Raw genomic sequence first — 11,752 nt, forward strand, 5'->3', positions numbered from 1 at the left:
GTGGCGCTGTCGGCGGCTAGGCGCGGACGCCGGAGGAGGTGTTCCCCGGGTTTAGGGGTGTTCGGCCAGGGGCGGGGCTGGCGGGCCCGGGCGACGGCCGGAGCTGCGGAAGTCGTGGAAGCGTCGTCGGCGACGCATCGCGCGATGGCGCGGGCGGGACAGGTGAGCGAAGTGCGGCTTGTAGCCTTTTCCCTCCGTCGCGGGGGACAAGTGGGGCCGCACCTGCGCGCGGGGCTCCCCGCTTGGCCACCCCTTCGCCAGCGCCCACCCCCGCGCGGCCTGTCGGATCAGGCAGGGTAGAGCCGGTCTCGGCGCCGTCCCCGCCCCTGGGTCGGACGCTGGCCGGGGCTGGCCGGGCCTGGTCTCTGGTGTCTCCGGCCGGGCCTCGGTTCCCCTCCTCCCCCGGTTCCCCCGGCCGGGCCGAGCGCCCCTCGCGCGCCCATTGTGAGGTCAGGTCCTGCGGGCGCGCCCTGGCACCCGGGCCGAGACGCCCGGAGCGGCTGCTGCAGCCAGTAGCGGCCCCTTCACCGCCGGCCCCTTCACCGGCTGCCCCGCTCAGACCTAGTCGGGAGGGGTGCGAGGGATGCAGCTGGGGGCCCAACTCCGGTGCCGCACCCCGTAAAGGGCTGATCTTCCACCGCGCCACCTCAGCCACGGGACGCCAAGACCGCAGCCAGTTCAGACCTCTTCTGGGTAAAGGGCCAATAGGGAAGGGCGAGGCGGGGAGGAAGGAGCTCGGGCCGCCTTCCCTCCGTGGCCTCCAGTACATCCACCGGGGATGGATGATGCGTTTCCATTGGTTACCCACCTTGAGCGAGCCGTTTGATAGAAACCAAGAGCTTGAAACGTGCATTAGGCCATTGTGGACTCCCACTGGGAGGCGAGTGAATGAATTATTCATAGTTATCACGTTTTCGCGGGTTGTATTTTCTTGAGAGAGTGGAGCATGTTGGGGGCTGAGGAGGTGCTGGCCCTCGAAAGCCCAAGGTGGTGCCCTTCAGCGCTGTACCTGTCGCTCTTCTTTACCTGTGGGGTTTTAATCTTTTCAGGGAGACGTCTGTGAGGGAAAATGTGTGAGGAGTTAAAAGGGTGGGGAGGGGAAGTGCACAAAGGGATGGAGAGAAACGAAGAAGCGGGGACCTTGGGGACATCTGGGAGCCGCTGGTTTTTGTTCTACTGGTTCAGCTTCTTTTGCTTAGAGTTTCTGGAAACGGCATAGCTGTGTGGCGGGGCGGGGTACTGTTAGTGTTCGGAAGGTTACAAGAGCTACTGTTTCACCTTGCATAAAGGTGCCCTGCTGGTTCCAAATAGTTTGTGCCACGTACGGTGACTCACACCTTAATCCCAGCACTTTGGGAGGTGGAGGCGGGCGGATCGTCTGAGACCAGCCTGGGCAATATAGTGAGACCTCTCTCTACTAAAAATAATAACATTAGCTGGGCATAGTGGTGTACGACTGTAGACCCAGCTACTGGGGAGGCTGAGGTGGGATGACTGCTCAAAAGTATGCCTTTTTAAAATGAGAATTTTAGAATGACTTTAATATACCATTGGTGTTCTGCAGAAGCCTTGTGCTGTAATAAGTTATCATTCTTGTCATCTTTTAGTGCTTGTGAAACTGAACACAACAAAAGTATGGATATGGGAAACCAACATCCTTCTATTAGTAGGCTTCAGGAAATCCAAAAGGAAGTAAAAAGTGTAGAACAGCAAGTCCTCGGCTTCAGTGGTCTGTCAGATGACAAGAATTACAAGAAACTGGAGAGGATTCTAACAAAACAACTTTTTGAAATAGACTCTGTAGATACTGAAGGAAAAGGAGATATTCAGCAAGCTAGGAAGAGGGCAGCACAGGAGACAGAACGTCTTCTCAAAGAGTTGGAGCAGAATGCAAACCACCCACACCGGATTGAAATACAGAACATTTTTGAGGAAGCCCAGTCCCTCGTGAGAGAGAAAATTGTGCCATTTTATAATGGAGGCAACTGCGTAACTGATGAGTTTGAAGAAGGTATCCAAGATATCATTCTGAGGCTGACACATGTTAAAACTGGAGGAAAAATCTCCTTGCGGAAAGCAAGGTATCACACTTTAACCAAAATCTGTGCGGTGCAAGAGATAATCGAAGACTGCATGAAAAAGCAGCCTTCCCTGCCCCTTTCCGAGGATGCACATCCTTCCGTTGCCAAAATCAACTTTGTGATGTGTGAGGTGAACAAGGCCCGAGGGGTCCTGATTGCACTTCTGATGGGCGTGAACAACAGTGAGACCTGCAGGCACTTATCCTGTGTGCTTTCGGGGCTGATCGCTGACCTGGATGCTCTAGATGTGTGCGGCCGGACAGAAATCAGAAATTACCGGAGGGAGGTAGTAGAAGATATCAACAAATTATTGAAATATCTGGATTTGGAAGAGGAAGCAGACACGACTAAAGCATTTGACCTGAGACAGAATCATTCCATCTTAAAAATAGAAAAGGTCCTCAAGAGAATGAGAGAAATAAAAAACGAACTTCTCCAAGCACAAAACCCTCCTGAATTGTACCTGAGCTCCAAAACAGAATTGCAGGGTTTAATTGGACAGTTGGATGAGGTGAGTCTTGAAAAAAACCCCTGCATCCGGGAAGCCAGGAGAAGAGCAGTGATCGAGGTGCAAACTCTGATCACATATATTGACTTGAAGGAGGCCCTTGAGAAAAGAAAGCTGTTTGCTTGTGAGGAGCACCCATCCCATAAAGCCATCTGGAACGTCCTTGGAAATCTGTCTGAGATCCAGGGAGAAGTTCTTTCATTTGATGGAAATCGAACCGATAAGAACTACATCCGGCTGGAAGAGCTGCTCACCAAGCAGCTGCTAGTGCTGGATGCTGTTGATCCGCAGGGAGAAGAGAAGTGTAAGGCTGCCAGGAAACAGGCTGTGAAGCTTGCCCAGAATATTCTCAGCTATCTCGACCTGAAATCCGATGAATGGGAGTACTGAAATACCAGAGATCACACTTTTGATACTGTTTTGCACTTCATATGTGCTTCTGTGTATAGAGAGCTTTCAGTTCATTGATTTATACGTGCATATTTCAGTCTCAGTATTTATGATTGAAGCAAATTCTATTCAGTATCTGCTGCATTTGATGTAAGACAAATATCATTACAGCACATTAACTTTTCCATTCGGATCATTATCTGTATGATGTGGTGTGGTTTGTTTGGTTTGTCCTTTTTTTTTTTTTTTTTGCGTTTTTAATCAGAAAACGAAATAGAAGCCCCTTTTGTAAATTTTAAATGGGTTGTGCAAGCAGTAAAATGCAGGTCTTTCAGAATCTAGCACTAGGCATAACCTTACGTAATACTAGGAAAATTATGAGAAAGAGGAAATTTTGGGTTACATAAGAGTAAGGTTCAAACACAAGCAGTACATGTTCTGTTTCATTATGCTCAATAGAAGGCTTTTTTTTTTCCACTTATAAGGCCTGATTGGTCCTACCCAGCTTAATGAGGCGGGTTTTTTTTGTTTGTTCAGACAGTCTGTTCTTTTGTAAACATTTTTAGTTGGAAAAACAGCATCTGCATTTTCCCCATCCTCTACATTTTAGAGAGAGGAATCTTGTTTTCGTGTGCAACATAAGAAAATTATGAAAACTAATAGCCAAAAAACCTTTGACATTGCATTAAAGAGAAGGGATAAAGGACCAGCAATAATACCTTGTAAGTTGCTTTTGTTTGTAAAATCTGAACTTACAGTTTTCCTTGGTGAGTAATTCATGAGGATGGGAACATTTAAATGAAGTTAATGGGCCTTTAAAAAAAAAAAAAAGGAAACACCCATCCCTGTAGTTGGAGGATGAAGACCAGAGATGGGTGACCAATGTCAGGTTATACTAAAACTAAGTCAAAAAGTCTGAATGTAGCATGTAATGGTTCTCTTCTGTTGTCCAAGGCTGTAAAATGGACAGCCTTGTCACCCCTCCCCAGTGCTGGTTTACAACGTGAGGATAGATGCTGTCAGTAACCCAGAGGGACCAGGCCTTCCTAGGTTTTCCTAGGCAGTCAGCTGTTAACCACTCACATAGTAAATATCATAACTACACCTGCTCCAGGACTAATTAGTGAAACCTGCGTGGAATTAAAGGCTTCCTCTGGGTGCCTGCTGATCAACTGAGCTCATGTCACGGGCATGTGGTGGTTTCTCTGTTGCCAGAAAGAGCCATTAAAGTCAGTCGTGCATGAAGCATCTCTCTTCTGCTAAAGGATGTGTATTGCCGGGCGCGGTGGCTCACGCTTGTAATCCCAGCACTTTGGGAGGCCGAGGCGGGCGGATCACGAGGTCAGGAGATCGAGACCATCCTGGCTAACACGGTGAAACCCCGTCTCTACTAAAAATACAAAAGATTAGCTGGGCGTGGTGGTGGGCGCCTGTAGTCCCAGCTACTCGGAGAGGCTGAGGCAGGAGAATGGCGTGAACCCGGGAGGCAGAGCTTGCAGTGAGCCGAGATTGCGCCACTGCACTCCAGCCTGGGCGACAGAGCGAAACTCCGTCTCAAAAAAAAAAAAAAAAAAGGATGTGTATTTCCATAAATACTTTCTGAGGATCCAGTACGAAATGATTTCCCAAAGTTCTGAAGTGCCTTGAGAACATGTGGGTCCGAGTGTTATAACAGACTCCTCCCCCTGGGTCACCTTTTGCCTGGTCATCCTATTAGAGTACATCTTTGGAAACCCAGGGTAATATTATTCTCTTTCAGAGATGCTCATTTTGTAACTTTGTGTAGGGAGATTGTCACTTTAAACAGCTGAAAGTGTGCTAAAGGAGTAGCCTTAAATACCTAAAAGATGACAGAAGCATAGCCCTTAACAAATCTTCAGCTTGTCTCTCAGTATTTCCCAATCATGAAAATCCCTTGCTATGTCTTTCCTACTAGAAATGTTCTAGAATCACTGGATGATGGGGTCAGAGGGCAGTCGGTATTTAGGCCGTGAGCTTCCCATACTGCTGCAGGTCCAACTCCTGGCAACTGCGGGCTCAAGGCAGGTCATTGGAATCCACATTTTGGCCACAGTAGTTGTAGGATTGCTTTTCTGTATCATAATTTTAGAATGCTCTTAAAATCTTGAGGAAGAGTTTTTATTTTTTATTTATTTATTTTTGAGATGGAGTCTCACTCTGTTGCCCAGGCTGCAGTGCAGTGGTGCCATCTCAGCTGACTGCAACCTCCACCTCCCAGGTTCAAGCGATTCTCCTGCCTCAGCCTCCTGAGTAGCTGGGATTACAGGTGTGTGCCACCATGCCTGGCTGATTTTTGTATTTTTAATAGAGATGAGGTTTCACCATGTTGGTCAGGCTGATCTCGAACTCCTGACCTTGTGATCTGCCCGCCTCGGCCTCCCAAAGTGCTGGGATTACAGGTGTGAGCCACGGCGCCCAGCCCAGGAAAAGTTTTTAAATTAGAGCTCTGTTTAATTATACCCTTGGGAAATCATGGTTACACTTAAGGCATATTCTTCACCAGAGTACTACTTACATTTTAAATTTCATTTTGTAAAGTTAAATGTCAGCATTCCCCTTAAAAGTGTCCATTGTTCTAGGCCGGGCGCGGTGCCTCACGCCTGTAATCCCAGCACTTTGGGAGGCCGAGGTGGGCGGGTCACGAGGTCAGGAGATGGAGACCATCCTGGATAACACGGTGAAACCCCGTCTCTACTAAAAATACAAAAAATTAGCCGGGCGTGGTGGCGGGCGCCTGTAGTCCCAGCTACTTGGGAGGCTGAGGCAGGAGAATGGCGTGAACCCGGGAGGCAGAGCTTGCAGTGAGCCGAGATCGCGCCACTGCACTCCAGCCTGGGCGACAGAGCGAGACTCCGTCTCAAAAAAAAAAAGTGTCCATTGTTCTTTGAAAGTAGATGTTTCCGTCATTCTTTTCAAACAAAAGTGTTTGTGTACCTTTTGCCAAGCTGTGAGCATCATGTGTGAGTACAGGGTGCTCAGCTCCTCCACCGTCATTTTGAATTGTTCACACGGGTAATTGGTCATGGAAATGATCAGATTGATCTTGAGTGAGTGTCAGGCATGGCTTTGTTTCTGGTTTCAATCTGTTCTAGTTCCTTGTACCGGATTATTCTACTCCTGCAATGAACCCTGTTGACACCGGATTTAGCTCTTGTCGGCCCTCGTGGGGAGCTGTTTGTGTTGATATGAGCTACTGCATGTAATTCTTAAACTGGGCTTGTCGCATTGTATTGTATTTTTGTGATCTTACATGAAAAGAATCTGTACTGCAAGGAAAACCTACGCCCCAAAAATGTGTGGCCTTGGGTCTGCATTAAACGCTATAATCCATGTTCATGCCAAAAATGGCTGGGAACGTTTGCTTTATTTACATTTGGTCAGTGTTGCTTTCAGATCACACTTTATCCAAACAGGAAAGCCAGTCAGCCTATAATGAAGTAGTTATTAAAATAAATGTAATGAGTATGTCTACAAAGTACAGTTTAGTGGTTTATTTTGCTAAAATGCACATACATTTGATATAATTTAGTTGAGAAGTTCAGCCAGTTTTTCTCCTTTGTTTGACTTTGTCAATTTCTATCTGGTTTTTAAGAGTCTGAGCTTAGCTTGTACATGCAAGGTTTTGGGGTTTTTTTTTTTTTGAGCACAGCTTTTCAGCTTTTAATTTGTTGGGTATTTTTCTCTTAATAAGTAGAGAAATACTGGCCATCGATTTTTACATATACTACAAGTGTGTTTTTCCAGTACTTTGGTCCCTGTCCCCTCTCCGTCAGCTGTTGGACTCTTGGAACAGTATGTCTTCAATAATTCGGTGTTATTCTGAGATACACGTAGTAGTATACCCTTAGTTATTCTTGAAATAAAACCAGTGTCTTACGCTTGCAGTGGAGAAAGGCTGTGAGTCTGAGGTGGGTGTGCTCTATATATTATCACCTTCACGGACTGTCTGACCTGGATGAGGAGCCCTTTTTTTTTTTTTTGAGATGGAGTCTGGCTCTGTCACCCAGGCTGGAGTGCAGTGGCGTGATCTCGGCTCACTGCAACCTCCGCCTCCCAGGTTCAAGCAATTCTCCTGCCTCAACCTCCCGAGTAGCTGGGATTACAGGTGCCTGCCACAACGCCTGGCTAATTTTTTGTATTTTTAGTAGAGACGGGGTTTCACCATGTTGGCCAAGATGGTCTCGAACTCCCGACCTCAGATGATCCACCCACCTCGGCCTCCCAAAGTGCTGGGATTACAGGTGTGAGCCACTGCGCCCCGCCAAGGAGTCCTTCTTTAATGGAGCCCAGAGCAGGCAGGCCTGGGGGCAGGTGGCCTCCTTGGCTGCAGCTGGTGGCCATGCTGTAAGGAGGTGAGGGTGGTTGTGTGTGGGCCAGGACCCGGGCCCAGGTGACCAGGTCACTGTGCTCTTGTTGAGACAGCCTAGGAAGTATGTGTGTGACGGGGGTTGGGGCCTCACGCTCTGCTCCCTCAGGAGGATGCCCGCGTCTCAAATAAGAATTGACTTTATTTGTAGAAAGAAGAGGAACCTCTGAGACAATTCTGGAAAGATCCACTCCCCAGAGGAGAGTTGTGATAGTGTGATGTGAAACCGTCTTCACTGCTTTGTGACAGAGGTGTGGGAGTCTTTCTGTCTATTCAGCCCTTTCCGGGTGTGTGAGGTGTCCTGACTCCGGCCCTCTCCCAGCCCTAAGTCTAGTGAAGCCGGTGTGCTTGGACTGCGGACGTGCCCGGCTCACTTTGGGCAGTTGTTTATTTTAAGTCCACTACGTGACTGCACTAAGTTTTCCTATTTTTAGCCCTTTCCTATTGTATTTTTTGTTTTGTTTTTTGTTTTTTGGGGTTTCTTTGTTTGTTTTTTGAGATGGAGTCTCACTCGGTCGCCAGGCTAGTGCAGTGGCACGATCTCGGCTCACTGCAAGCTCTGCCTCCCAGGTTCACGCCATTCTCCTGCCTCAGCCTCCCGAGTAGCTGGGACTACAGGCGCCCACCACCACACCCAGCTAATTTTTTGTATTTTTAGTAGAGACAGGGTTTCACCGTGGTCTCGATCTCCTGACCTCGTGATCCACCCGCCTCGGCCTCCCAAAGTGCTGGGATTACAGACGTGAGCCACCGCGCCCGGCCTCCCATTGTATTTTTGTTGTCTTCTCTGCCTGCTTTTATCTTCCAGATGATCCAAACAGAGGTGGTCTTTACAAGCCTCGCAAACGCATGATAGGCCCAGAGCCAAGAGAAACGATGTGTACAGGTTAAAGAGAAACACTCTGGGGGAAATGTGAGCTTTTGAATAAATCCTCTACCACACGTGAGGATTCTTATCACTTATACTGGAAACAGCAATAACCAGGCTCCTAGTGTATCCTTGTGCTGAGGATTGAAGAATCCATCGTGCCACCAGTGGCCATGGAGAAATTCCAGTCTAGTCAGAGAAGGGACGAGGGGAGTCAGCTGCGCCTGGTCTGTCTCAGGTGTGAATGTCTGGTGTCAGGGCAGGTGTCAAGTGCAAGCCGGAAAAAGACCAGTGTCTTAGGGAGGGGTCTCACTGGGCCCTTCAAGGCTGGTTAGAAGTAGGACAGGAGGGGGTGGGTGTGGCGGCTCACACCAGTAATCTTGGCACTTTGGGAGGCTAAGGTGAGAGGACTGCTTGAGCCCAGGAGTTCAAGACCAGCCTGGGCAACACAGACCCCATCGCTACAAAAAAATTAATATAATTTTTTTTTTTTTTTAAAGAAGAAACCCTGGAGAGGGCTGAGCTGGAACAAGGTGGCAGGGGCTGAGGGCAGTGTCCCAGCAAACCTGGCTCTTGATTCTGGGTACAAGCTGGGCCCTAACTGAAGGCCTCTTACATGCAGGTCTGGGGTCGCCCCTGCTGGTCAGGACATGTCCGAGGGCATCTTACAAAATGTTTTGGGTTCTTTTGTTTTTTATTGAAACACGGTCTTAATATGTTGCCCAGGCTGGTCTCGAACTCCTGGGCTCAAGCGATCCTCCTGCCTCAGCCTCCCAAAGTGCTGGGATGACAGACATGAGCTACCACGCTTGCCTTGCCTTTCCATTTTGTGTAGTTATTGCACAGATTTTGGGGTGGGGGGGTTCACCAGGCAGCCTTAGGACTCTGTGTCCCTAGTTCTAGGTCTCTTCAGCTTGTGCCCTTTTTTATGCCAATCACCAGCAGGCTATTTCAGGTCCTCATTCACCTATTTGCCCTCTTGGTCTTTCTAAAAGCACGGCTCTGATCATATGGCTTTTCTGAACAAAAACCTTCAGTGACCTCCACTATTTCACCCGGCCACGTCCCTGCGAGGCCCTGAGTGGTGTGGTCCAGGCTGCCCCAGCAGCCCCAGCTCCACTGCCCGGCCACCTGTGCAAAATGTTCTACATACATTTTAAGGTCTCAGCCCCCCTTGAGGCAGATTTTTCATACTGTCTGTTTCATAGGTGATTCTGAGATTCAGGTGGTCCCTTGCCCAGGGAACTGCCCAGAGTCACTTAGCAAAGGAGGGAAGGACAATTTGGTTACAGTTCACAAGTCATGGACTTACCTGAGAGTTGAAGAAATGGCCGGTGCCTGGGGCACCCCAGGGATTCTAGTTTCATCAGGATGGGGTACAGTCTGGACATCAGGATTTCTGAAAGCTCCCACCTCAGGGAATGCTGACCAAGTAGCTAAAAGCAGGCTGGGGCCCAGACTGCTAGGTTCACATCTCAGCTGTGCCACTTTCTCTCTCTTTTTTTTTTTTTTTTTCTGTCGCCCAAGCTGGAGTGCAGTGGCACAATCTCGGCTCACTGCAACCTCTGCCTCTTGGGTTCAAGCGATTCTCCTGCCTCAGCCTCCCAAGTAGCTGGGACTATAGGCATGCGCCACCATGCCCAGCTGATTTTTGTATTTTTAGTAGAGACGGGGTTTCACCATGTGGCCAGGATGGTCTCCATCTCTTGACCTCGTGATCCGCCCGCCTCAGCCTCCCAAAGTGCCAGGATTACAGGTGTGAGCCACCATGCCCGGTGAGCTGTGCCACTTTCAAAGCTGAGCCCCTGAGCTTCAGTTTCTTCTGAAAGGTGGGCAGTACTTAGCACTTAGGTTTAAAGGATTCAGCTGGTTAATGTGAAACATTCAGATCCAGTATTGTCTCAAAGTCACTGTGTCAGTGAACCGGCATCCCTCATCGTGGACAGACTGTCTTAAACCAGTGCTTTATTCTGTCCACATGTCTTCCACTTGTGAATTACAACTGCAAAAATGTATCTTTCTACAGTAAGGTTGAAGTGAAGTGAAGCTGTTTCCCCCCTTAGGATTCTTTGGTCTTTCCGGAGCTGCCAGGGGTCTCTGACCCCATTTGGTAAGGACTCGGTGCCGCACGCTGCCTCTCCATCTCTGGTCCCCGCTGCGGTTACAGCAAATGGTAGGTTTTCAGTGTGTGTTAGAACCCTTTCAGTTCTCAAGCCGTTTCCCTGTGGCCACGTTTTCAGAAGAATGTTGCCAGTTCCCCACCTTCTGTCTCCCTCTCACACTGGTGTCTGCCCCACCTCAGTCCTCTGTGGGTGTTGGGACACGCAGCTGGGTGGTTCTGAGTGCCGAGCGGAGAGCAAGGTCATCAGATGACTTTGCTGTTCATGGCCCTGGGTTCTGGTGCTCTCAGCCGAAGCCCTCCCTGCCCATCCCTTGGGCCGTGGAGCGTATCTTCTGTTCCTGTACCCTCTTAACACAGTGGCTCACCTGTCTCTCCCATGCAAGGCCACGGTGCCTTTCAAGGCAAGATCTGTCTCTTCATCCATGCAGCCTCAGGTCCTGCAGTAATGGGCACTCACATGCCTTTTGGATAAGCTGTTCTTTGGAAATAGTGTCCTTAGCTCCTGGCACGTAATAGGCATTCAGTGAATACTTGCTGAATAAATGAGTGGAAAAATCTCAGATCTTCAGATAGCTTCAGAGGGTATTTAAAGTCCTTCTGCTTATCGGATCCAAAGGACCTTCTCTCTGCTGCACTTTCCACTGGGGCTGGGATGGCCAATCAATATCTCTCACCTGAGGCCACCTCATCCCCCTGACAGCCCGGGTGGAATCAGAAGTGCCTCCCACTCGGTCCCTGGGGCAGGAGGGCCAGCAGGCCAGAGCAGGTCACACCCTGCCGCAGAGAAGCAAGGCCTCTCCCATTCCAGAGCCCTTGGCTGACCACCCAGCCACGGAGGCCAGGCTGGCTGGAGCCTCTGAAGATGAGGGGTGGCGATGTTGGCTTCTGTCTCTGAAATTCGTCTGCTCGTGCTTGTGATGCTGAAATGAGCAGTTAGCTCTGTGATTCCTGAGCCTGGGCCGACCTGCATGTCCGCAGTGCTGTTGGAAAGGACCAGGGAGGGGCAGTGTCAGGGCCAGTGCATGCCTAGTGTGCCCTTCCGACCGATTTGAGATGACGAGGAATCTTCCTGGTTGCTGGGCGAGGTACTTGAAGGAAACCCACTAAGCTGTGGGGGTGAGGAGGACTGAGGGAGTGCAGCTGAGCCTTGGGGTGGACTCTCCATTTAACTAGCATCTGCCGAGTGCCTATGAGGTGCCGGGGACAAAGGCATGGACCCGGGGCAAGGATCCGTGCAGAGGCCACGTGGCTTTCTGAGAGATCCATCGCAAGGAGCATTGGCCGGATGTGATGGGGTGGTTGAGAAGCCCAGGGAGGCTTCCTGGCAGAGGTGGGAGGTTAGCTGGTCACGGACAAGAAGTGGAACGTGACAGGAAGTGCAGGAGTTCGTCTCCTT

At 49.7% G+C, this 11,752-nt stretch overlaps 1 protein-coding gene across 2 annotated transcripts; it reads left to right on the top strand.

Moving 5' to 3' along the window:
* The first annotated feature begins 81 nt into the window (after positions 1 to 81).
* BAG5 (BAG cochaperone 5) lies at positions 82 to 3,178 on the top strand. Of its 2 annotated transcripts, none has more exons than XM_032134637.2 (2): positions 82 to 162; positions 1,608 to 3,178. In XM_032134637.2, exon 2 carries the CDS (start codon positions 1,636 to 1,638, stop codon positions 2,977 to 2,979), a length of 1,344 nt encoding a protein of 447 aa, XP_031990528.1. In that variant the 5' UTR covers positions 82 to 162; positions 1,608 to 1,635; the 3' UTR covers positions 2,980 to 3,178. The 2 variants fall into 2 exon arrangements, with proteins under 2 accessions (XP_031990528.1, XP_031990529.1); XM_032134638.2 differs by lacking the exon at positions 82 to 162 and adding an exon at positions 551 to 693.
* Positions 3,179 to 11,752: the final 8,574 nt, after the last annotated feature.

This window comes from Hylobates moloch, unplaced genomic scaffold (genome assembly GCF_009828535.3).
Source record: "Hylobates moloch isolate HMO894 unplaced genomic scaffold, HMol_V3 SCAFFOLD_16, whole genome shotgun sequence".
Lineage (NCBI taxonomy): Eukaryota > Metazoa > Chordata > Mammalia > Primates > Hylobatidae > Hylobates > Hylobates moloch.